Raw genomic sequence first — 27,780 nt, forward strand, 5'->3', positions numbered from 1 at the left:
AAGCGACACCTGCAATATTCTGAGAGGCTGCCACTGCTACAGTATGCTGCCAATTAGCAAGCAATGTTTATCAACAGAAGAGTCAGTTAAGGCACAGTAGGTTACTGGTGTGTGTTATTGTGAGTCTCACAATAATTTACTGACAACTTGTTGCCACTTAAATTACTGGAAAATGCACCATTACCTTTTTACAGAGCAGCTCATTAGTGACACTTGCTTTTACAACGTTTGCAGAACAGACAGTGTTGAAGAAGGTGCTCAACTTGCATCAGCATAACCATTGGCATGACTCTCTCTCTTGGGTGAAGATCGTAGGACCCAGATCAGCTTGGCACAGGACAAACATATAGCCCCCCAAATGATTAAGACAATTTGTGTATCGCTGGATCATAATTGTTCGGCTAGGGTTTGTGTGATTTACGAGGTCAGTGACGTTCAGAATGATACTGATATGAGGAAATTATTAATGGATGACTGGTATGATAACGATATATTCTGATATATTCTTCAGTTAATTCGGGAAACGTTAACTTTGAAAACAACCTTTTTCCATGGTGCCCCAAGTTACTTACGAGTTAATTGTTACATGATTAATGTACATATTTATTAGACCTTATCATGAGCCCACATGTATTTTGCCCCCAACTAAATCATATGTGATCACGTGAAAATAATGTTTTTTTTTCTATAAGGGGTTAGAGCGTGTGTGTGTGTGTGTGTGTGTGTGTGTGTGTGTGTGTGTGTGTGCGTGCGTGCGTGCGTACGTGCGTGCGTGCGTGTGTGCGTGCGTGTGTGTGTGTGTGTGTACATTAGGCCATTCCCAGGAAAGTGCTTAGTAAACTGTGCTGTTGGTACAGTGAAGCCCCTCTCTCCTCACAGAGCTGTGTTCTATCATGTGGCAATTTCTATTTATTAAGTGTTTATATAATTGCTCTGTTTACATGAATTGGAGGGAGAAAAAACACATTCTCATTAAAAGTTAAATGACCAGAGAAGCAAGACACAGACATACTGTAGTTGCACATAAATGCCACGAGGACTAGAGACAGGGACACACATAAAGGGCTATGTCAATACCTTGATCTTTTGCTGGCAATGGAGATGTTGAGAGTTGTTGTGTCTGAAATCATACAGCCTCCTTGTACAGTGAATGGAAGGCACCAGATGACAAGACTGAAGGAGAATGAAAGAGGGCAGGAGGATGGATGATTACCAAAAAATGTGAGATTAAAACTCACTTAGTTACAGGCAAAACAAAATACTGAACACACACACACACACACACACAAACAGCCATGTGCAGCCATTGTAATTCCACTGAGGAATTATACAATTTAAATATTAAAAGATGTCTGACTGACTGACTGACTGGTGTTTAATATTAACCACCATGGTGGATATCACAGGAGACCAATCAAAGGAGACATGCCTGAAGGGTGGCTCTGCCCACATGCCATCTGTCTCCCTGACTGTATGTGGCACAATATTCAACACATCACCACAAGGCTGCTATGGTATCACAAAGTCAACACTATCCATTTGGTCAATAGGGACCATATCCTTCTGGGTGGGAAAAAACTGCAAGTGGACCACCTGCGGTACATCGTCGGCATGGTAACCTGTAGGGACGCAGAAGAGTGAACACGAGAGTGAACAAGGCAACCTCCAAAAGGACCAGGAGAGGATGCCAACTGGATATCCTAACTCTAGATGGATTCCAATAGTAATTACACATCACTTTGGAAGCCAGCATGCTGTTACTTGCAGGTAGGGTTGAAAAATTCTGGTAGAGTTCACAGGTTTTCCAGAAACCCCATTTGGAAGATTCCAGGTAATGCTCCAATCAGAATTTTGGGAAAGTTGGCAGGATTTAGTAACTCTACTTGTAAGCCTGTTGTGGCCTGTAAACCATGAGTTTCAGGCCACTGTATTAGAATTAAGCTAGTCCTCAGAACAAGGCCTTATGAGATATGTAATGTATTGACATAAGGAGTTTATTTATAATGAACTTTGAGATGGCCAAAGGACTGAAAATGAATAAATTCAACAACCATATCTAAATCATTTACAAACACAGTCATGAGTGGTAACTCTACAATTCATTCGAAAAGGCAAGGCACACTGGGAAATTATATTGGAGGAGTGGCGTACTGAAGGCGTTACTCAACATTTTCAAGCTGATGCAACTCAAATATGGACCCCCTACAGCAGTGGTGACACAAACTTATTCCATGGAGGGCCTAGTGTCTGCAGGTTTTTGGTTAGTCCTTTCAATTAAGACCTAGACACCCAAATAAGAAGCATTATTTGCAAATTAGTGATCTTAATTGATTAATTAAGTACAAGGGAGGAGTGAAAACCCGCAGAGACTAAGCCCTCCATGGAATGAGTTTGACACATGTGCCCTACAGGGTCACAGTTACTCTATGGGTTTGAGTAATAACTACAAAATCACTTTAAGTAAACTGTATATCATGGGCAAATGTTTTCCTCAAAAGTTTTGAGCCAGCATAATGTGCAAACATTGTGGTTCACAGTGCAGCTGCCCAAAGGGCAAACATGAGTCAGGTCAGCATAATCTCTTCTCTATAGATACAGGTCAGCATACACAATAATGAAATTAGAGATGTTGATACATACTTCATCCATTCCTTCCTGAATAGTCAACACACGCTGACTCCTATCTCTTCCCCTTGATTGAGATGCACACTATTGATTGGTCAAATAGTGTCCAAGAGGTCTCTTTTCTCTAATGTGCAGTAGGCCTACACATTTGCTCGTATCAAACGCTTTGGATAAATACTTGCGGTTGACACAAACTACAGTTGACATAACCACCGTTAGCAGTAGCTCTCCATCCATTAGAAGAAACCCACCTGCTGAGGGTCTCCATCAAAACCACACAGCACGATTAACATCAAGGCCGAGATCCTTTTCATTCCTAGCCTCTCCCGCGACATGGAGGCAGGAGAGCGAAAGAGACAGGACTCTATGGTGAGGAACCTATCCAAACAAACCCCTTGACTTTTTCCAGATGTTGTTACGTTACAGCTTTATTCTAAAACTGATTAAATGGATGTTTTTCTTCATTCGTCTATACACAATACCCCAAAATGACAAACCAAAAACAGGTTTTTATACATTATTTCAAATTTTAAATAAAACAAATACTGAAATATTCCATTTACTTAAGTATTCAGACCATTTACTCAGTACTTTGTTGAAGCACCTTTGGTAGTCTTCTTGGGTATGATGCTACAATATTGGCACACCTGTATTTGGGGAGTTTCTCCCATTCCTCTCTGCCGGTCCTCTCAAGCTCTGTCAGGTTGGATGGGGACCGTCACTGCACAGCTATTTTCAGGTCTCTCCAGAGATGTTCGATCGGGTTCATCTCCGGGCTCTGACTGGGCCACTCAAGGAAATTCAGAGACTTGTCCCGAATTCACTTCTGCATTGTTTTGGCTGTGTGGTTAGGGTTGTTGTCCTGTTGGAAGGTGAACCTTCGACCCCAGTCCATTCCTGAACAATATGGAGCAGGTTTTCATCAAGGATCTCTCTGTACTTTGCTCCGTTCATCTTTCCCTCGATCCTGACTAGTCTCCAAGTCCCTGCTGCTGAAAAACATCCACAGAGCATGATGCTGCCAGTACCTTGCCTTACTGTAGGGACGGTGCCAGGTTTCCTCCAGATGTGATGCTTGGCATTCAGGCCAAAGAGTTCAATCTTTGTTTCATCAGATCAGAGAATCTTGTTTCTCATGGTCTAAGAATACTTTTGGCAAACTCCAAGCAGGCTCTCATGTGCCTTTTACTGAGGAGTGGCTTCCGTCTGGCCACTCTACCATAAAGGACTGATTGGTGGAGTGCTGCAGAGATAGTTATCCCATCTCCACAGAGTAACTCTGGAGCTCTGTCAGAGTGACCATCGGGTTCTTGGTCAACTCCCTGACTAAGGCCCTTCTCCCCTGATTGCTCAGTTTGGCCAAGCGGCCAGCTCTAGGAAGAGTATTGGTGGTTCCAAACTTCTTCCATTTAAGAATGATGGAGGCCACTGTGTTCTTGGGGACCTTTAATGCTGCAGAAATGTTTTGGTACCCTTCCCCAGATCTGTGCCTCGACACAATCCTGTCTCGGAGCTCTACGAATAATTCCTTTGACCTCATGGCTTGGTTTTTGCTCTGACATGCACCAAAACATTATATAGACAGGTGTCTGCCTTTCCAAATCATGCCCAATCAATTGAATTTACCACTGGTGGACTCCTATCAAGTTGTAGAAACATCTGAAGGATGATCAATGGAAACAGGATGCACCTGAGCTTCATAGCAATGGTTCTGAATACTTATGTAAATAAGGTATTTCTGTTTTTTATATTTAATACATTTACAAAAATTGGTAAAAAGCATGTTTTCATTTTGTCATTATGGGGTATTGTGTGTAGATTGATGAGGGAAAAATTAGGAATTAGGCTGAAACTCAATAAAATGTGGAAAAGGGAAGGGGTCTGAATACTTCCCGGATGCACTGTAATATAACTATTATTGTATAGGGTTGATTATTATGAAAGCTATAAATGGAAGCCAGTAATATTGATTTGATAGAAGTTGTTGTCTCTCTTGTGTGTGTGTACAGAGATTGGAGGAATAGCCTACATTTGTTTTCTGATCTTTGCCTGAGGGTCTAGCGGAGCCTCGGAGCGCCTGTTCACTGTATGTGGTTGTCTTCCCTCCCTCGCTAGCCTTTTCTCTCTGGCGCGCCGGGGAAGCAGCATATCGCCTGGATTCAGATCAGGAAGCCAAGGATTGATGTTGGATGTTTCAGGTAAGAACTGTCTGAGACTGGGTTAGTTTTTCATTTCCTCGTACAGGTTGTGGAGTTTGTTAGGCGAGCAGCGGTGTTTTACACATGTGCTAGGGTAGTGGACAAGCACTACAATTTGCTGCCAAAATTATTCATCACTTGTGGTGAGGAAATTCTAAGCTCTGTATCCTTGTTATGTGTCGCTGTCCATGGTTCTGCACATGTAGAGGGTGCCTATGGCTTGTCTAGGGTTGTTGTCCGGGTCAATTTTATGCTGAAATGACAGCTCTCTGGTGTGTCCCATGTGGGAATGCCTTATCATGGCACTACACTTTATTCAAATGTAAAGTTAAATATGGAAATAGAATAATGACAATATTTTGTTGTTATACTGCAGTTGTATTGTTCCAGTTAGCATCTCATCATACTTTGTTTCATATTGTGTGTGTGTGTGTGTGTGTGTGTGTGTGTGTGTGTGTGTGTGTGTGTGTGTGTGTGTGTGTGTGTGTGTGTGTGTGTGTGTGTGTGTGTGTGTGTGTGTGTGTGTGTGTGTGCGTGCGTGCGTGCGTGCGTGCGTGCGTGCGTGCGTGCGTGTGTGTGTGTCAATTCAGGGAGTGATTTCAATTTTTTTAAATCAGAATTTATGTTTTTGGAAATAAATAACTTTGACTTTTCCATTTATTGAGAAATCATCGAAAATAAATGCCCAATTTAATGTTCAATTATTGAATTGTAATTTTAGTTTTCTTCCTGAAATTATTGCCTTCAAATCCAAGCCAACCCTTGTGTATGTGTGTAGGTGTTTGTGGTGTACGTGTGTGTATGTGTGGTTCCTTGCACTCGTACATGTGTGCGTGCATGCACATTTGTGTGCTTGTGTGTAGAGGTAGTGGAGCAGACAATGTGTACCGTATAGGATATGCAGTCACCCCTGAGCCATCCAGTTGTTTGGCATGTCATTAATAATGGATCCTGGAACTCATTAAAGCTGAAGTGACAGCTTGCTATTTACACCGGCTGGCAGGGAGAGAAATATTCTTATAGATGCACATTCCGAAAACATTCTGTACTCCAGCTGTTTAGACCTCTTCAGGATAATGGCATGTTTCAGAAGGACAGAAAACCAAATATATGATCAGAAAGTATATTTGATAGAGAGTAGGTAAGGCTTACTTCACATGTGGTTATTACACTGTTGTAAAGTCTTTGCACTAATAATGATTGTGCAGTTGTGTAGGTATTTTGTGTATTAATGTTATTATAAACTTGGTGGGTCGAGCACTGAATGCTGATTGGCTGAAGGTGGGGGAATATCAGACCGTATACCACTGGTATGACAAAACAATTATTTTTACTGCTCTAATTATGTTTGTTAACAGTTTATAATAGCAATAAGGCAACTTGGGTGTTTGTGGTATATGGCCAATATACCACGGTTAAGGGCTGTTCTTAACCACGACGCAACGTGGAGTGCCTGGATACAGCCCTTAGCCGTGGTATATTGGCCATATACCGCACCGCCTCGCACCTTGTTGCTTAATTATGTTGGTTATGTAAGGGATGGTGTCCTACTGGCTGTGTAATTTCGTCTTCAAAGTTTTCCCTTCATTCTTTGTTGTGACAAGTATTGCTTTAATAGACTTTGTATGTGTACAAATAGTTTCCGAATTAGTGTGTATGTGTACCTGTTGTTTGATTTGGTGTATGTGTACATAGTGTTGCAGGTATCTCCTATGGGACAGACAGATTAAACAGAGTGTTTGTTCCTGACTGTGTTCTCATTACAAACTACTACTGGGAAGATTGGCTGTTTTAGACAATAATGAGTGTAATACCATGCCCAAACCAGACGTGTGCATCAGTCTGCCGTTGTGCGGAAATAGATTTTGTCCCCCCCACACCAATCGCGATCACGACACACAAGTTGAAATATCAAAGCAAACTCTGAACCAATTATATTAATTTGGGGACAGGTCGAAAAGCATTAAACATTTATGGCAATTTAGCTAGCTAGCTTGTAGTTGCTAGCTAATTTGCCCTATTTAGCTCGCTAGCTTGCTGTTGCTAGCTAATTTGTCCTGGGATATAAACATTGATTTGTTATTTTACCTGAAATACACAAGGTCCTCTACTCTGACAATTAATCCACACATAAAATGGTCAACCGAATTATGTCTAGTCATCTCTCCTACATCCAGGCTTTTTCTTCTTTGGACTTTATATGGCGATTGGCAACTAACTTTCATAATAAGGTGTATTACCACAACCAACCTCAGTTCATCTTTCAATCACCCACGTGGGTATATCCAATGAGGAGATGGCACGTGGGTATATGCTTCTAAAAGCCAATGAGGAGATGGGAGAGGCAGGACTTGCATCGCGTTCAGCGTCACAAATAGAAGCAACTTCTATTTTAGTGCCTGTTAACGCAGACGCTCGTTGGCGTGCACGAGCAGTGTGGGTGCTGTGACTGAATAACATGTATGTGTAAAGTAATTTTGCAACGCTCGCACACACAACACGTCCGGTTTGGGCAGTGTGTAAAGGGCAGGTGTAGAGTGAGGGCTTTTTGTTTATAAGAGAGTGCACACACACACACACACACATATGCACACACCGAAGAAATTGATATGCTCACACACTCTTCTACACACCCACAAACATACCCCCACAAACTAACACATCTCTCTACTCTTTCATGCCAGCCCTAGGCTACGGGAGCAGGTCTAGCTATCACACCTTGGTGTTAATTTCCCAAGGTTTTTGACAAGGAGCCTCAGAGCGAGAGAGAGCCTTGTTCTTTGTGTAAGTGCTTTTTCTTCTACAGCTTCTCCCTATCTCTGCAGATTAGTCAGGGAGTAAATTACCTGCCTGCACACAAAAAAGCGCAATCCTACACACTTTGCTGCCACGCGGCGCATAGATCTTCTTTTGAAGAGCGGCCATGTTATTTCCTCAAACCCCGAAGGCTCTCCTGGCATGCAAATCATCATAAAATGAAATGTAAAACTCCATATTCCGGGGCCCTCTTCTTATCATCAACTGCACAAGCGGCATACAAATCAGGTTGGGATCAGACACCACGGCAAAGGCCTCAACTTAAAGAGCTAATTGGGTATGGAGTTGCGAAACGAGGTGCTGCTAACAAGAATTAAAACGTGGGTATTTTTTCTTATTTTTTTTATTTTCCAAATGTCTCAGCCGTCCTTCCTGGTGACATGCCTGGGAGCTGGAACACAGTCAGAGAGAAAAGAGTTTTCAGGAAGGAAGGATTCATAACGACTGTTTCTGTAGGGCAGTGTTTACTTGTTGGTTGCTTCTCCCCATTCCCTGACCCCTTCCCATAATGGACCCAGATTAAAATGAATCATGGACAAAATAGCATTCTACATGAAAAATGTCCATTAAAAGTGATTTCAGTCCAGAACCAGGCTTAATGTGGGTTGGGAAAAGGCACTCAATCTGTGCTCATATTAATTTCCTCACATAACATTTTGACACAATCCTATCACAACACACTCACTCAGGAAATATGTTTATATTGCTCTGTTCTATTCTCTGCACTACTGTGATGGATTGAAGTGGATCACGCTGCTTTTTCAATTGTAATAAATGCCATTAACACACTCCCCGTAGATACACACTGTCGAGGCTGTCTGCCTGACAATATCCATTACTGCCACCTCTCACACATAACACCAAATACCCCGCGACATCCAGCACTGTCATGGAGCAGCAGAGACAGTCTGAGATTTGTTAACTGTCATATTATACTTGAATTTAACTAACAGCTTTGTTAGGCACTTGGCTTCTCGCGGGTCTTCCTGTGTTGTTACTCTGGGTATAGTTGGCGAAGAGGGTCATTAACAACTCATAAAGGCTATATAAAGGCTCTCGTTAGGGGACAATAAGGAAAACTATTAGTGTATGTCTATATGAACCCTAAGTGGGCAGCATAAGAAGTCTATGGACCTTCACAAGGGTAAAAGAGTTAACCTATTAACCTTAGTAGGAACAGCTCATACTGTCCTCATAAGCTGTAATAGCAGCAGCGTATGGAGGACATATGAACCTAAGGTAGCAGCATAACAATGAGCCTACACAAGAGCAGCATCAGAAGTATGTACAGTTGAAGTCGGAAGTTTACATGCACTTAGGTTGGAGTCATTAAAACTTGTTTTTCAAACACTCCACAATTTTTTTGTTAACAAACTATAGTTTTGCCAAGTCGGTTAGGACATCTACTTTGTGAATGACACAAGTAATTTTTCCAACAATTGATTACAGACATTAATTCACTGTATCCCAATTCCAGTGGGTCAGAAGTTTACATACACTAAGTTGACTGTGCCTTTAAACAGCTTGGAAAATTCAAGAAAATTATGTCCTGGCTTTAGAGCTTTTGATTGGCTAATTGACATCATTTGAGTCAATTGGGGGTGTACCTGTGGATGTATCAAATGAAATCAGCCAAGACCTCAGAAAATAAATTGTAGACCTCCACTAGTCTGGTTCATCCTTGGGAGCAATTTCTAAATGCCTGAAGGTACCACGGTCACCTGTACAAACAATAGTACGCAAGTATAAACACCATGGGACCATGCAGCCGTCATACCACTCAGGAAGGAGATGCATTCTGTCTCCTAGAGATGAATGTACTTTAGTGCGAAAAGTGCAAATCAATCCCAGAACAACAGCAAAGGACCTCATGAAGATAATGGAGGAAACAGGTACAAAAGTATCTATATCCACAGTAAAATGAGTCCTATATCGACATAACCTGAAAGGCCGCTCAGCAAGGAAGAAGCCACTGCTCCAAAACCGCCATAAAAAGCCAGACACATGGGGACAAAGATCATACTTTTTGGAGAAATGTCCTCTGGTCTGATAGAACTGTTTGGCCATAACGACCATCATTATGTTTGGAGGAGAAAGGGGAGGCTTGCAAGCCAAAGAACACCATCCCAACCGTAAAGCACAGGAGTGGCAGCATCTGAGACTGTGTGGCTCAGTCGGTAGAGCATGGCGCTTGCAACGCCAAGCGTCGTGGGTTCGATTCCCGCTGGGGCCACCCATATGTAAAAGTAGTGGCCCCAGCCGACTTGTAAGTCGCTTTGGACAAAAGCGTCTGCTAAATGGGATATATTTTATTATATATATCATGTTGTGGGGGTGCTTTGCTGCAGGAGGGACTGGTGCACTTCACAAAATAGATGGCGTCATAAGGATGGAAAATGTTGTGGATTTATTGAAGCAACATCTCAAGACATCAGTCAGGAAGTTAAAGCTTGGTCGCAAATGGGTCTTCCAAATGGACAATGACACCAAGCAAACTTCCAAGTTGTGGCAAAAGGGCTTAAGGACAACAAAGTCAAGGTATTTGAGTGGCCATCACAAAGTCCTGACCTCAATCCTATAGAAAATGTGTGGGTAGAACTGGAAAAGCGTGTGTGAGCAAGGACGCCTACAAACCTGACTCAGTTACACCAGCTCTGTCAGAAGGAATGGGCCAAAGTTGACTTATTGTGTAAAGCTTGTGGAAGGGCTACCCGAAGCGTTTGACCCAAGTTAATCAATTTAAAGGCAATGCTACCAAATACTAATTTAGTGTAAGTAAACTTCTGACCCACTGGGAATGTGATGAAAGAAATAAAAGCTGAAATAAATAATTCTCTCTACTATTTTTCTGACATTTCACATTCTTAAAATAAAGTGTTGATCCTAACTGACTTAAGACAAGGAATTTTCACAAGGATTAAATGTCAGGAATTGTGATAAACTGAGTTTAAAAGTATTTGCCTAAGGTGAATGTAAAATTCTGACTTCAACTGTACCTTCAGAAGGGCAACAGAGCTAACCTATGAGCCTTTATAAGAGCTCATATAGCCTTTATAAGTTGTAAAAGGAGCATCGCATGGAGAACACCATGGATGAGGCTGTATTAAGGTCACGTGTGCCCAGGGGAGAAGCAGTGCTCTTAGCCTGGAGGTACAGCAGGGTGATGATGTTCTACATTAAAAAATAATATAATATAATTGCTTTGCACTTCTGAGGAATTGGCATTCATTCTCAAATCAATGCACAAGTCTAACAACACATCTCACATAGCACTGAGATTTTTTTAACCTTTATTTAACCAGGCAAGTCAGTTAAGAACAAATTCTTATTTTCAATGACGGCCTGGGAACAGTGGGTTAACTGCCTGTTCAGGGGCAGAACGACAGATTTTGTACCTTGTCAGCTCGGGGGTTTGAACTCTCAACCTTGCGGTTACTAGTCCAACGCTCTAAACACTAGGCTACACTGCCACCCCAGTGTAGCCTAGTGGAGTACTGTACACGACAACCAGGAAAGAGTGTCCGATAAAGAGTTGATGTATATTTTCTCCAGTGACCTGCGCATCTCTCATGTCCCTGCGCAGCAAGAATTATGTGAACATGCTGCATGGTTATTATCTTATGGGAGATGAGAGAGAACACATATCACTGCAGTTACACAACATCAAATCAAAATGAATTTGTCACATAGGTGTAGCGAAAATGCTTGCCGCTACGAGTGTCGCGAAATGCTTGTGCTTCTAGTTCCGACCATTGCAGTAATATCTAACAAGTAATATAACCTAACAATTCCACAACAACTACCTTATACACACAAGTGTAAAGGACTGAATACGAATATGTACATAAAAATATATGACTGACTGATGCCCGAACAGCATAGGCAAGATGCAGTAGATGGTATAGAGCACAGTATATACATATGAGATGAGTAATGTTGGGTTTGAAAACACTATATAAAGTGGCATTAAAGTGGCTAGTGATACAGTACATCAAGATGGCAAGATGTAGTAGATGGTATCGAGTACAGTATATGCCTATGAGATGAGTAATGTAGGGTATGAAAACACTATATAAAGTGGCATGGTTTAAAGTGGCTAGTGATACATTTAATTACATCAAGATGGCAAGATGCAGTAGATGGTCTAGCGTACAGTATATACCTATGAGATGAGTAATGTAGGGTATGAAAACACTATATAAAGTGGCATTGTTTAAAGTGGCTAGTGATACATTTAATTACATCAAGATGGCAAGATGGAGTAGATGGTCTAGCGTACAGTATATACATATGAGATGAGTAATGTAGGCTATGTAAGCATTATATATAGTGGCAAGTGATAAATTGATTACATCCATTTTCCCATTATTAAAGTGGCTAGAGTTGAGTCAGTATGTTGGCAGCAGTCACTCAATGTTAGTGATGGCTGTTTAAGTCTGATGGCCTTGAGATGGAAGCTGTGGGTCTTTAAAGCTGCATCCTCTCAAATCAAGCTGTTGGAGCTGGCAACACTGTTCTAATAGGCAAGTGTGTGTTTGTGTGTGTGTGTGTGTGTGTGTGTGTGTGTGTGTGTGTGTGTGTGTGTGTGTGTGTGTGTGTGTGTGTGTGTGTGTGTGTGTGTGTGTGTGTGTGTGTGTGTGTGTGTGTGTGTGTGTGTGTGTGTGTGTGTGTGTGTGTGTTAGTCAGATATTGCAGTAGTTACTTCCAATAAAACGAGATATGAAACCCTGTTAGATATATCCCATGGTGCTTGTGAGTGGTCCAATATGCAGTCCAATACTGCAGCCTTTTTTGGGGAGCGCGCTCCCTTTACCCACTAGCAGCGCTCGCTCCCTGCACCTTTAAGAGTGCGTGCCTAGCTGAAGGTCACTAAACACAAAGCTCTCCCATCTCTGTGGTCCAATATAGCGCATGCGCTCTGCCTGAGGACTGCTACACAGACTGCAATATGGCGAGAATGCCTGGCAGCGCAGACTGCTCTAGTGACACAGCGGGGACAGAGCGGGAGGAGCACATGAGTTGCCCGGAGACTGAGAGGAGCGGAGATGAGGAGGATGATGAGATCCAGGAGGTACAGATCACCGGGGAGGAGTACGGGGAGGATGAACTGGAGTGGGAGGCAGAGTGCGCAGACCCCAGCAGCTGCACCGTTATGGAGACAGAAGCGGTCCTTATGCGTAGTACGGACCAGTGCAGCGGGTTGGGACCGGGAGCGGACCCTGGACTGTTTCACATCCCCGAACTGGACTCGGATCCTGAGGGAGACCTGCAGCCGTCCGACCGCTCCAGACTGAGCGAAAACACCCGCCTGGCTACCAGGTATGCGGTACGGATCTTCCGGGAGTACCTGAGCGAGAAATCCCAAAGTCCTGACTTTGAAACTCTGGACAAGGAGGCGCTGTGCGCGGTCCTGCAGTCCTTCTACGCGGAGGCACGCTCTAAGAGCGGCCAGCTCTACAGCAAGTCTTCCCTCATTAGCATTCGGAGTTCTCTGAACCGCTACCTGAATGAGCCACCGTACTGTCGCACCCTGGATCTCACTAAAGACCCGGAGCTACGCAGCGCCAACCTGACCCTGGCCGCGGTCATCAGAAAGCTGGAGGAGCAGGGTGCTGGTCCCGTGGTGCAAAAACAGGCAATCACGCGGGCGGACCTGAGAAAACTCTACACCTCCAGTGTGTTTAACATCGATACGCCGTTCGGGCTGCTCAACAAAGTGTGGTTCGAGACATGCATGTATTTCTGTACGAGGGGGCGAGAGAATCAGCGCGAGCTGGAGGAGGATTCATTCGGCCTGGCCATAGACGAGAATGGGAGAAAGTTTATCTATTTCAAAGCACTGGGGCCGTATCACAAGTCTCGCTCCGCGTGTTGGAATAAAAAGAGACCAGACCCGGATGAAGATACTTTGCCGCGCATGTATGAGACTGGAACTGAGTTTTGTCCATATGCCAGCTTTGTTAGGTATGTCTCCAAACGGAACCCAGTGTGCAAAGCATTCTTCCAACGACCACGAGACCACTGCTGCGCAAGCGACATAACATGGTATGAGAACAAAGCCATTGGTAAAAACCTGCTTGGCACGAGGATGCAGATGCTGTCGCGTGCTGCCAAACTGTCAAAGACCTACACCAACCACTGCATCGGCGCCGTTTCCATAGCAACGCTCAACAGCATTGCCGGTATAGGATCAAAGTTGGTGTCGCTTCAGATTGCCTCGGAAACAGTTAATGGTGGCGTGCAGTCTCATCTCCAGCTCGTGATCCCGTACACCCAACAGGTCACAGACACAGTGGAACTGAAGCCGCAGAGAACAACAAGGAAAGCTCGTGCTCTCTGCGATTTTTCGGGACCTCCTTCTCCTAAGAAGCTCTGTGTGCGTCCCGGAGAACGCGCAATGTCCCCTGTGGTCATAGTGGACGGTACAGAGCCCGTGGACAACCGACCCCAGGAGCCCCACGGTCAGCAATCCGCTCCTTTACTGACTGACGTGGTATCCGTGCAGGTAATAGAGTTTCATACAGTGCACCGACAGAGATTATGCTTTTGCATTTTTAAATGTAATGCAGGATAACCTTACTTATAGACAGCCTCTCAAAAACGTCCTCGGATTTAATGCGGAAAGTAAATGAGTGCGTAATAGGTTATGTCGCCATTTGGTCACGCAGCATTTTCTGTGTTAATGTGTTGGTGTTTAAGTGTATAGAGTCTTACATCATTTCCAATTTACTGTGAAAGCATTGACCTGTAGGATGTGTGTGGGTTTGTATTGTGTAGGAGTGAGTTTTGTATTCTCTTTGGGTGTTCTAGGTGCTTTAGTAAAGAGGTCATGAATATTGTGCTTGCATTCCAAATGGCACCTTATTCCCTGTTGTAGTGCAACTGCATCTTGATTCAGTTTAGGAATCTAATGTTGATTTTGTTAAAGGAGAATTGCATTTGTTTTGATTAAATGTACACATTTATTGTGGTGTTGAAATGGTCGTTTTTGAAATTGTAACCTGTAGTTGTTGATTTTTTGTTGTTGTTGGAATGTCCATGTTGAAATTCTTGTCCTAAGAGCACAATTGACAGTGAGACATTGGTCTCAATGGGCTCCCCTGATTAAATAAATGTTCAATAAAAATAGGTATTAGGGTGCCATTTGGGACGCACACTGTGAGTGCAGAGGAGAGGACAGTAGTGAGTTTTCTTTGGGACTTTGTCTGTTGCCATGGGTTACTGCACCACAGGCCCACAGTTATTAACCATGCACCACAGTGGAGCCGGCAGGGGTAGAGCCAGAGCATGCAAGCTCTCTCTCTCTCTCTCACACACACACACACACACACACACACACACACACACACACACACACACACACACACACACACACACACACACACACACACACACACATACATACATACATACATACATACATACATCTATTATACCCATTCGCCTAAAGCTCACATTTTCCTGAGACACAGGCACTATAATGAAAAAAAGTATGGCAGGCTGTCTCAAGTAAGTATCTTTCCTCCAATGACAAAATTAATGTGTGTGTGTGTCCAGTCTCTTATGAGTTTCATGTTTTTGAGCCATTCCTCTAATGAGCCTGCCTGTTATGTGGTCCTGGGGAGATGGACATGTCTACTGCATTACCAACAGCTCTGCTCATCTGATTTCTGCTTTATCAGCTATATCTCTCTCCCTTTATCTCCCTCTATCTCTGTATACCTACAGTATCTTACTATTTACTGTGCTCTCAGCTTTAAGAGGCAGACTCTGTCCTGCGGGCCATGGCTGTCTTTCTCCCTCACTGCACTTACCACAGTAAATGCTGACCAGTAGACTTTATAGCTTGTTAGTTTTTCTGAAGTGCAGATTTTCGTGAAGCATTTACAAAGGTTTTTAAACCCTCCTCGATAAGGTAATGTCCTCACCTGTCTCAAAACGTTACCTGTCTAGCAGAGGACCAGAGGAGGCAGACTCCTTTCTGTCTCTGAGCTCCTTTAACTACACTCAGATCTCTCTTCGCAACCAAAAGCTACCCCTGATATACACACAGACTCTGAAAAGGGTAAATACACTCTTCGTCATGCAGTGCAGTGCATCATGAGTTCTGTGCTCAAAGCGTTGACGCAGTATGAATGAAGTCTCAGTCTACTACTCCTTACTAGTGTCCTGTCTCTACTTGGTCGCTCATGGAAGAACTCTGTAATGCCTCGTGTGTTTAACGGTTTACAGTATGTGTGACAAATTGTCGTTGGACATTTGTGTACATTGGACAATAAAGTATTCTTCTTATTTTTCTTCTTGTCTCCCAGGATAGCCGTAATAGCAGCATGGCCAGTAGGCCGCTGGTCTCCCAGTCCCCTGCCTCTCCACTGGGCTCTGGGGGTATCGGGGGCATCCCCACCCCCGCCCAGCTCACAAAGACCAACGCCCCTGTACACATAGATGTAGGAGGACACATGTACACCAGCAGCCTGGCTACACTCACCAAGTACCCCGAGTCACGGTAAGACACACACACATAGGGTGTTTGAGATCAACTACATTGAAGTGGATTGAACAGTCACTGATCTACAAATGACATTGCACTCCAAATAACTACTCATTATGTGATCAACATTAGGGATTCTGCGCCTTGCCTTTCTCAAACTGATCCCCTCAAACATGAACATGCACACAATGATGATATCACCTTCCACCAGGATTGGTCGTCTATTCAACGGGACAGAGCCCATAGTGTTAGATAGTCTGAAGCAGCACTACTTCATAGACCGAGACGGCCATATATTCCGCTACATCCTCAACTTCCTGCGGACGGCCAAACTGCTCCTCCCTGACGACTTCAAAGTGAGTATCTCTGACACTGAGTGAGAGATACTGGAAAACCTCGTCCATAATTCATTTCTGACAACATAGTGCGTGAAACTTTGTGGGTTCACTTTTTAAAAGAATCTGAGGTATCATTGTGTGTGTGTGTGTGTGTGTGTGTGTGTGTGTGTGTGATTGCGTGTGTGCGTGTTCCAGGAGTACTTTCTACTCTACGAGGAGGCCAGGTTCTTCAAGCTATCCCCACTACAAGCAGAATTAGAACGCTGGAGGAGTGAGCGTGAGGCCAGGAGTGTGTGGCGTGTGTGTGAGTGTGTGGTGGTGCGTGTAGCTCCAGAGCTGGGGGAGAGGATCACTCTGAGTGGAGACAGGGCTTTGATCGAGGATGTGTTTCCAGAGGTTGGGGACGTCATGTGCAACTCCATGAACGCAGGCTGGAATCATGACTCTACTCACGTCATACGCTTTCCACTCAATGGATACTGTCACCTCAACTCTGTACAGGTAACAAGACAGACACTACCCTATCAATACCACTGCTTACCATGAAAATAACTATCCAACATCCTACAATAACAGATTACGTCACCTCAACTCACAACGAATAAGGTCACCTCAACTCATATCACATTAACCCACCTCAACTCTGTGTATGTAGCCTTAAAGACATGCTCCAGAACTTTGGCGACTACAAAGTATTTTTTATCTTTGCGCTGGATGTGTCAATGTGTAGTTCATACATGCATAATCTATGAGCAGAGTTACGGTTTTGCCTCAATTAGTCATGAAAACAACCGGTTTTTCTGGAAGCTGTGCTGCGCCATTTTTTCTACATTTTCTCCCACATGGGCCAGCCCCCTAGCAATTTGAGTTCAACCAATGAGCTTCAGCCCCTCGCCATTTGAGTGACAGCTAGCAAGAGGCACATCATGCACACATAGCAGAACGAGACAGAGCACAATGACACGGTGTACATATCTTCACATACGGTATGTGACGTAGTACGCAATGGTCTGGGAAACCTTTTGGCTTGTGAGTGTTACTTTCAGAACTACTGGCTAAAAAGTATACAAAATCTCTTTAACTCCGGACACGTAACATCACACTAACCAGCACCCATGGCATAAGCATAGTACAACCTTAAATAATATCATACAGGGCCAGACCAGCCAGGGGAAAGAGAGATTAATCCTCTTTAGATATGAAAAATGTAGCCATCGGCTACCGGGTCTGCTGGAATGGTAGGAAAGTGCAACAGTCACAGAGAGAGGGAGGGAGAGTGAGAGTGAGAAAGAGACCGACAGAAGGAGGCAGAGAGAGAGAGAGATGGAGGCAAACAAAGGTTTCTATTGTACTGCCTGTGACAGTCACACAGAAAGAGAAGGAGAGAGCGACAGAGTAAGAGAGAGAGAGAGAGAGAGAGAGCCAGGGATGGAGGCAGACAGAGAGGATAGAGTAACAGCTGCTCCTTCAGGGCATGCTAATGGAATGTCATCTTGCAGCCATAGAGAGAATGTCTGCCTACCAAATGGCACATTATTACCTATTTAGTACACTACTTTTGACAAGGGCCTATAGTGCACTACATAGGATGCCATTTGGGACACACCCAATATTATTATATATTTTTTTTTTGCGTCTGTCTGCATCTGTTTGTCTATGTTGTATGTGTGAGTTGTCATGGGAGAGGGGATGTGTGTTTTTAGATCAGGGAAGGACACAGTGAGATGGCTGGCTTCTGCCTGCTCAGAAACAAACTGTGACCCCATAGGGGAAAATAATATATTGGACTATATTTCAATAAAATATTTAAATATATTGGGAAAATGTATTTAGCAATTATATAATTAAATAAAATACACAGTATGTACGTATTTGTAAAATATATGTGTAAAATACACACTCACACCCCACAACATTCTCTATCCGATGATAAATGTTGAGTATATGTTACAATGGCTTGCGAGAGTATTCACCCCCCCTGGCATTTTTCAGATTTTGTTGCCTTACAACCTGGAATTAAAATAGATTGTTGGGGGGTTTGTATAATGTTATTTACACAACATGCCAACCACATTGATGATTCAAAATATTTTCTCTTGTGAAACAAACAAGAAATAAGACACACAAAAAACAGAAAACTTGAGCATGCATAACCCTAGGTCAATACTTTGTAGAGCCACCTTTGCAGCAATTACAGCTGCAAGTCTCTTGGGGTATGTCTCTATAAGCGTGGCACATCTAGCCACTGGGATTGTTGCCCATTCTTCAAGGCAAAACTGCACCAGCTCCTTCAAGTTGGATGGGTTCCGCTGTGTGTACAGCAATCTTTAAGTCATACCACAGATTCTCAATTGGATTGAGATCTGGGCTTTGACTAGGCCATTCCAAGACATTTCATTGTTTCCCCTTAAACCACTCGAGTGTTGCATTAGCAGTATGCTTAGGGTCATTATCCTGCTGGAAGGTGAACCTCTGGGCCAGTCTCAAATCTCTTGAAGACTGAAACAGGTTTCCCTCAAGAATTTCCCTGTATTTAGTGCCATCCATCATTCTTTAAATTCTGACCAGTTTCCCAGTCACTGCCTATGAAAAAAATACCCACAACATGATGCTGCCACCACCATGCTTCACTGTGGGGATGGTGTTCTCGGGTGATGAGAGGTGTTGGGTTTGCGCCAGACATAGCATTTTCCTTGATAGCCAAAAAGCTCAATTTTAGTCTCATCTAACCAGAGTACCGTCTTCCATATCTTTGGGGATTCTCCCATATGCCTTTTGGCGAACACCAAATGTGTTTGTTTATTTATTTTCTTTAAGCAATTGCATTTTTTCTTGACACTCTTCCGTAAAGCCTAGCTCTGTGGAGTGTACAGCTTAAAGTGGTCCTATGGGCGGATACTCCAATCTCCGCTGTGGAGCTTTGCAGCTCCTTCAGGGTTATCTTTGGTCTCTGTTGCCTCTCTGATTAATGTCCTCCTTGCCTGGTCCGTGAGATTTGGTGGGCGGTCCTCTCTTGGCAGGTTTGTTGTGGTGCCATATTCATTCATTTTTTTATAATGGATTTAATGGTAGTCCCTGGGATGTTCAAAGTTTTGGATATGTTTTTATAACCCAACTCTAATCTGTACTTCTCCACAACTTTGTCCCTGACCTGTTTGGAGAGCTCCTTGGTCTTCATAGTGCGGCTTGCTTGCTGGTGCCCCTTGCACAGTGGTGTTGCAGACTCTGGGGCCTTTCAAAACAGGTGTATATATACTGAGATCATGTGACACATCATTTGACACTTAGAATGCACACAGGGGGACTTTATTTAACTAATTATGTTACTTCTGAAGATAATTGGTTGCACCAGATCTTAATTAGGTGCTTGATAGCAAAGGGGGTGAATACATATGCACGCTCCACTTTTCAATTAGTTTATTTTTAATTATTTTATTTTATTTCACTTCACCAATTTGGACTATTTTGTGTATGTCCATTACATGAAATCCAATTTAAAAAATCTATTTAAATTACAGGTTGTAATGCAACATAATAGGACAAATGCCAAGGGGGTGAATACTTTTGCAAGGCACTGTACCTTAAATAAGGTGTTTATTTCGCAAAGTCACTTGAACGTAGAACATATCTGTAAATATATTTTAAGATTTCCTGAGCTGTCAATCACAATTTGAAATGTTCCCAAGCCCGCCTCCAACTGACAGAGCAGCCATTGCAATTTAGAATTTTCTCTAGAAGAAGGAAAAGAGCATGTGCCACCATCAAGAAGCTTTCTCGTTGATAATGGCCTTTTATTTGATTATATGTTCATAACATTGAATTAAAATATGTTTTTAACCGGGTGGGTAACAGAGGAAGAATATAATTTCTTCAACTGCAAGCAAGAGTTTTCATAAATTTGCTAACAAAGCTACCTAGCTCCTTTTTAGCTTGCCACCAATGTGCAGTGTGACTGCCCAAGGTAAGAATTGTTTTGAAAATTAAAGTTGATAAGAGTTGACATTTGCATTTGCACAAAAAAAAAACGTTTTAACTTTGGTATTGTGTGTAGATAAAAAAAATCTATTTTAGAATAAGGCTGTAATTTAACAAAATGTTGAAAAAGTCAAAAGGTCTGAATACTTTCCGAATGCACCGTATGTATTATTTTTTAATTTAATTGCCAAAGCTATTATTAAATGTTATTGGCCAACCAAGCATTGTGTTGCTTGCTAACTAGCTAGCTTAGCTGGCTTTAGTGAGGGTTGGGTGTCTCTGATACTTGATAGATTATCTCTCGCAAAACATTATCCGTTATCCTTCCGGTCTGGAGCCTCAACTGCCTATGGACAATCAATGTAAGTAGTCAATGGGAACATTTAGCTAGCTAGTTCCCAATTAAATAAAAATTTGTTCATGAACATTAACCCCTTATTTATTCTTCATCTTGTGTAGAAGTGTTTCACTGACTCTCTGTCTCTAAATTATCCACAGGGTAACTTTCAGCTTGTGAGTTTGCAATGGACACTGAAGGTAAAGTAATCTGCATAGTAAGTATCAATTTGATGTTCATGAACATTAACCCCTAAATCTTCATCTTATGTGGAAGCATTTCACTGACTCTGTCTCTGCATTATCCACAGGGTAACTCTCAACTTCTGAGTCTGATAATGTAAACTGGAGGTGAAGGAATCTGCATTGTATCAATTTGATGTTCAAATACAGATGTTAACTGCACAGAGGTAATTTGTACATTATAATTTGTGTTTCAGATTCCACCTCCCAGTGACTAACATGACACAATTCAACAATGGACCAAGCTATTTGAGCAAAAAAATAAAGATTATTGAGAGCACACTTTTATTTGTCAATCATTTGTATTTGTATTTATTAGGGATTTCCATTACTCTTCCTGGGGTCCAAACACATTAGGGTACTTACATTGCATCTAAAACAAAAGATAAAACATTATAACATTATTACACCACTACATATCTATAATACAAAATGTATAATACCAACATACAACAATATTACAATGTACGTGTGTGTACAGTGCGTATGTGTGTGTCTGTACCTTTGTGTGTGCCTCTTCACAGTCCCTTCTGTTCCAGTAGAGTGGTCAGGTCCCACAAAGATGGACTTAGGAAAATTACAATTGGCTCAGGGCAGCACGGTTGGCCCTTAAAAGTACACTGGGAGCTAATGTTAAAGATATGCATGTCTATCTCTCATGGCTCAAAGTGGAAGCGAGATTGACTTCAACACTACTTGTTTTTGTAAGAAGTGTTGACACGCTGAATGTCCCGAGCTGTCTGTTTAACCTAGTAGCACACAGCTCGGACACCCATGCATACCCCACAAGACATGCCACCAGAGGTTTCTTCACAATATCCAAGTCCAGAACAGACTATGGGAGGAGTACAGTACTACATAGATCCATGAATACATGGAACTCTATTCCACATTAGGTAACTGATGCAAGCAGTAGAATCAGATTAAAAAACTGGTAAACATACACATTATGGAACCAGGTGCGGCAAAACTAGGGATTGTTGGACCTGTCTTGTTGATAGTGTTGTGAAGAAGGCACTGTAACGCTTTATTATGGACAAACTTCTCCCCGTCTTAGCTACTGTTGTATCAATATGTTTTGACCATGATAGTTTACAATCCAGGGTTAGCAGTTTCGTCATCTCAACGAGCTCAATTTTCACATTATTCATTACATGATTTAGTTGAGGTTTAGGGTTTAGTAAATGATTTGTCCCAAATCAAATGCTTTTAGTTTTTGAAATATTTAGGCCTAACTTATTCCTTGCCACCCGTTCTGAAACTAACTGCAGGTCATTAAGTGTTGCAGTCATTTCAGTCGCTGTAGTAGCTGACACGTATAGTGTTGCGTCATCTGCATACATAAACACACTGGCTTTATTCAAAGACAGTGGCATGTCTTTAGTAAAGATTTTTAAAAGTAAGGAACCTAAACAGCTGCCTTGGGGAATTTCTGATTCTACCTGGATTATGTTGGTGAGGCTTCCATGAAAGAACACCCTCTGTGTTCTGTTAGACAGGTAACTCTTTATCCACAATATAGCAGGAGGTGTAAAGCCATAACACATACTTTTTTCCAGCAGCAGACTGATCGATATTGTCAAAAGCCGCACTGAAGTCTAACAAAACAGCACCCACAATATTTTTATCATCAATTTCTCTCAGTCATGAGTCGTTCATTAAAACTACACCACAGCATGCTGTTGTGATTTAGTGCTGCACTTTGTAGTTTTATGCATTTATTTTGATAGTGAGCTACAGTATGTAAGGTAAAAAGCTACATTTTCCATTCATTAAAATACATGGCAACATATATTTTTGAATATACACTGAACAAAAATATAAATTCAATATGCAACAATTTCAAAGATTTTACTGAGTTACAGTTCATATAAAGAAATCAGTCGATTTAAATTATTAGGCCTTCATCTATAGGTTACACATGACTGGGAATAAACACACTACATGACCAAAAGTATGTGGAAAACTGCTTGTAGAACATCTCCTTCCAAAATTATATGCATTAATATCAAGTTTGTCCCCCTTTGCTGCTAATAGCCTCCACTCTTCTGGGAAGGCTTTCCACTAGATGTTGGAACATTGTTGCAGGGACTTGCTTCCATTCATCCATAAGAGCATTAGTGAGGTCTGGCACTGATGTTGGGCGATTAGGCCTGGCTCGCAGTCAGTGTTCCAATTCATCCCATTGGTGTTTGATGGGGTTGAGGGCAGGGCTCTGTGCATGCCAGTCAAGTGCTTCCACACCATTCTCGACAAACCATTTCTGTATGGACCTCGCTTTGTGCAAAGGGCATTGTCATGCTCAAACAGGAAAGGGCATTCCCCAAACTGTTGCCACAAAGTTGGAAGCACATATTCGCCTAGAATGTCATTGTATGCAGTAGCGTAAAGATTTATCTTCACTGGAACTAAAGGGCCTAGCCCGACCATGAAACACAGCCCCAGACCATTATTGCTCCTCCACCAAACTGTACAGTTGGGACTATGCATTGGGACAGGTAGCATTACCCTGGCATCTGCCAATCCCAGATTCGTCCGTCGGACTGCCAGGTGGTGAAGCGTGATTCATCACTCCAGTTAACGCTTTTACACTACTCCAGAGTCCAATGGCAGTGAGCTTTACACCACTCCAGCTGATGCTTGGCATTGAACATGGTGATCTTAGGCTTGTGTGCTGCTGATCGGCCATGGAAACCCATTTCATGAAGCTCCCGACTAACAGTTGTGCTAACGTTGCTTCCAGCGGCAGTTTGGAACTCAATAGTGAGTGTCGCAACCGAGGACAGAGGATTTTTACATGCTACATGCTTCAGCACTCGGTGGTCCCGTTCTGTGAGCTTGTGTGGCCTACCACTTCATGGCTGAGCCGTTGTTTCTCCTAGACTTCACAATAAAGGCACTTACGGTTGACCAAGGCAGCTCTAGCAGGGCAGAAATTTGATGAACTGACTTGTTGGAAAGGTGGCATCCTATGATGATGCCACATTGGAAGTCACTGAGCTCTTCAGTAAGGCCATTCTACTGCCAATGTTTGTCTATCGAGATTGCATGGCTGTGTGCTCGATTTTACACACCTGTCAACAATGGGTGTGGCTGAAATAGCCGAATCCACTCATTTGAAGGGGTGTCCACATACTTTTGTATATATAGTGTATATGCATGTGTTGGTCACAAATATATTTCTTTTAAGTAAGGGCCTTGATCAGAAAACCAGTCATTTTCTGGTGTGGCCACTATTTGCCTCATGCAGCACGACACATCTCCTTCACATAGAGTTGATCAGGCTATTGATTGTGGCCTGTGGATTGTTGTCCCACTCTTCTTCAATGGCTGTGGGAAGTTGCTGGAAATTGCCGGAACTGGAACAAGTTGTACACGTCGATCCAGAGCATCCCAAACATGCTCAATGGGTGATATGTATGTTGATTATTCGGGCCATGGAAGAACTGTGACATTCTTAGCATCCAGGAATTGGGTACAAATCATTGTGACATGGGACTATGCATTATCATGCTGAATTATGAGGTGATGGCGGTGGATGAATGGCATGACAATGGGCCTCAGGATCTCATCTCGGTATATCTGTGCATTCAAATTGCCATCGATAAAATTGAATAGTGTTTGTTGTCCATAGCTTATGCCTGCCCATTCCATAACCCCACCATGGGGCACTCTGTTCACAATCTTGACATCAGCTAACCTCTCACCCACACACTACACTTTGTCTGCCATCTGCCTGGTACAGTTGAAACCGTGATTCCTCCCTGAAGTGCACACCTCTCCAACGTGCCTTCTAAGGTGAGCATTTTCCCACTAAAGTTGGCTATGACGCCGAACTGCAGTCAGGTCAAGACTCTGGTGAGGAGGACGACCACGCAGTCGAGCTTCCCTGAGACGTTTTCTGACAGTTTTTGTAGAAATTCTTCGGTTTTGCAAAGCCACAGTTTCAGCTTCTGGGTGGCTGGTCTCAGACGATCCTGCAGGTGAAGAAGCCAGATGTGGAGGTCCTGGGCTGGTGTGGTTACACATGGTCTGTGGTTGTAAGGCCGGTTGGATGTACTGCCAAATTCTCTAAAATGACAATAGAGGTGGCATATAGTAGATAAATCATCATTCTCTAGCAACAATTCTGTTGGACATACCTGCAGTCAGCATGCCAATTGCACGCTCCCTCAAAACTTGAGACATCTGTGGCATTGTGTTGTGTGACAAAACTGCACATTTTAGAGTGGTCTTTATTGTCTCCAGCACAAGGTGCACCTTTGTAATGATCATGCTGTTTAATCAGCTTCTTAAAATTCCACACCTGTCAGATGGTGGATTATCTTATAAAAGGAGAAGTCCCTTCTACCAGGGATGTAAACAAATGAGTGCACACAATTTGAGAAAAAATAAGCTTTTTGTGAGTATAACACTTTACATGTTGTGTTTATAATTTTGGGCACTGTTTGTGCTATTGTTAGTAACACATTTTCACATTTACACACACGTTGGTTTTCTTCCACCATCTGTATTCTTGTATGACTATCAACCCTGAATCAGAGCCTTTCTGAAATGACTTCTGACCACAATGGTGTGTGTTTTTGTGTGCGGTGTCTGTAATGCATATGTGTTTGATTGACAGGTATTGGAGAGGTTGCAGCAGAGAGGGTTCGAGATAGCAGGGGCATGTGGTGGAGGAATAGACTCCTCCCATTTCAGCGAGTACGTCCTACGCAGGGAGGGGAAGAGCAACAGACAGTGTGGCCCCACCCTCATCTGCATCAAACAGGAAGCACTGGACTAAGCCCTGCCCGGGTCAGGGGTAACAGTGGATGATTGGTCAGGAGGGGAGCTGAAAGCCATGCCTCCATCTCCAAGGGAACACCAAGAGAGTCTGACCTGAAGTTTGTTTTAAATTTGTAGGGTCGTCGCTAGTTACGACAGCCACAAATTCATAAACCCCGCCTAATTCTACAATTTCTCTTAAATTATGTGATTTTAAACATAACCCTAACCTTAACCACACTGATAACCATAAGCCTAATTCTAAGTTTAGGTTAAGACAAAAAAGCATGTTTTTGTTTTCATTCATTTTTACTATATAGACAATTCTTACTTTGTGGCTGTGGTAACTAGTGTACACCTATTTTTTTTGTTTTTTTACATAGTCGGTGCTATGTCGGTGATGGTGATCTTACCTACACCAATAGGAGCGCAGTATAACTATGACCTCTCCGCCATGAACCATGGAAGTCACTAACCTGGCGGTACGCAGCTAGACACTAGCTAGGTTTCCATTAACTTGTACAGTCATTTTTTGTTGACATTTAGAAAGATTGCATAGGAAGTAGATGCAACAATTGCCCGTCCCGGTGCATTTACATTGAACTGTCTTGTGTTGATAAAAACAGCTAGATGTAATGAGGTTGTTGAAGGGTTTTAAATGATCAATTTTGGCAAATTGTGCATTAATAAAGTGTCCACGTATCTGTTTCATGTCTCAGGTAGCTCGCAAAAGCCAGAATGGATAGATTGCAAGAATTTACTAATATTTGCCATATTTTTATCATTCTCATGTGCCTACTTATTGCTGTGGTCTGTGTCAGGGTGTAACTTGCACTAGTTAAGATTTGAAACCATTTCATGGTGAAACTTCAAGTTCCAATGTAAAGCAATTCAGGCATTGTTGAAAGTCAAAACAATACTCTACTTGCAAAGAAACAATATTTTTTGTTGCTGGAAAAATTCATGTAGCAAGCAGTAGGCATTTAGAAATAAATGTGGAGTGGAGCTTTATAGTTACGCGATAACGTCACACGCCCAGCGTACCTTTCTGATTTTCTTTGCAATCTTAATTTTATTCCATCATCATTTGTCACAATAAATCCACCCCTCGAATGGAATAAATGTATTAGATCTTTCGGGGGAAAAAAGGTATCCTACAACTGCCGTTTCCATTACAGATGTCGCAATCCTTTGTTGAATAAACCTGGATCAATGGAAACTTGCCTAGTGACTGACACCTCTCTCCCTTCGAGCAGGGACCTAGAGCACACAGAGAGCAGCAACATCAGCACTGTCATAGGACTACTCGTGTTTTCATGTAGGATTATTGTTTCATAGTGTCATAATAATTCATTGGAATTAGAATTCATTCAGATTCTTACAATAATGTAAATAGTCATAGAAATGGGATGCGATCATGACTGAAACTCAACAATTGAGAAACGGCACTGATGCATATGGAAGATGTGCAGTTGACTGTTAAAAAGCACAAGTGCAAACAAGCACAGCCATCATTGTCTGGGAAATCTAACCCAGCCTAAACTAAATAGATAAAAGGTCATATGTGGTTCTGTGAAGCTACAGTTATTATTACGAGGCACTTATGGACGTTTTTCTTCTAGAAAATGTTGTAAACCAAAAATATGGTTTTCCCAGTTTTAAGTATTTAACTTGTCATGAAAATAGAATTGTGAAGAGGTTCTTCATGAGACTTCAACATTTTATATTCATCACATTGATAAAAGATATGTGTCTTGTCAGAGATTCAATTGATGCATGTTTTATTATGATCATTACAGAGCAGCAGAGAGGATTTGAGGTCTGTATCAAAACCGTCTCCCTTTGTTTCACTAGAGGAAAACCTGTGTGGATGAATGTACCACAAAAATGTTAATAAATGTTTCATACAAAATATGTGTGTGTGTGTGTGTTAACTGTTATTCAGGAAACTAAACAATGAGAATATTGACTCAAATGTTTATTTTAATTC

The 27,780-nt window shown here is 42.4% G+C and overlaps 1 protein-coding gene across 1 annotated transcript; it reads left to right on the forward strand.

Moving 5' to 3' along the window:
• The first annotated feature begins 12,588 nt into the window (after positions 1-12,588).
• Positions 12,589-27,675, forward strand: LOC135556852 (uncharacterized). Its single transcript, XM_064990281.1, has 5 exons — positions 12,589-14,145; positions 15,953-16,146; positions 16,343-16,487; positions 16,665-16,970; positions 25,648-27,675. The coding sequence occupies exons 1-5, from the start codon at positions 12,589-12,591 to the stop codon at positions 25,807-25,809; spliced, it is 2,364 nt and encodes a 787-aa protein (XP_064846353.1). The 3' UTR covers positions 25,810-27,675.
• Positions 27,676-27,780: the final 105 nt, after the last annotated feature.

This window comes from Oncorhynchus masou, chromosome 15 (assembly GCF_036934945.1).
Source record: "Oncorhynchus masou masou isolate Uvic2021 chromosome 15, UVic_Omas_1.1, whole genome shotgun sequence".
In the NCBI taxonomy this organism is placed as follows: domain Eukaryota; kingdom Metazoa; phylum Chordata; class Actinopteri; order Salmoniformes; family Salmonidae; genus Oncorhynchus; species Oncorhynchus masou.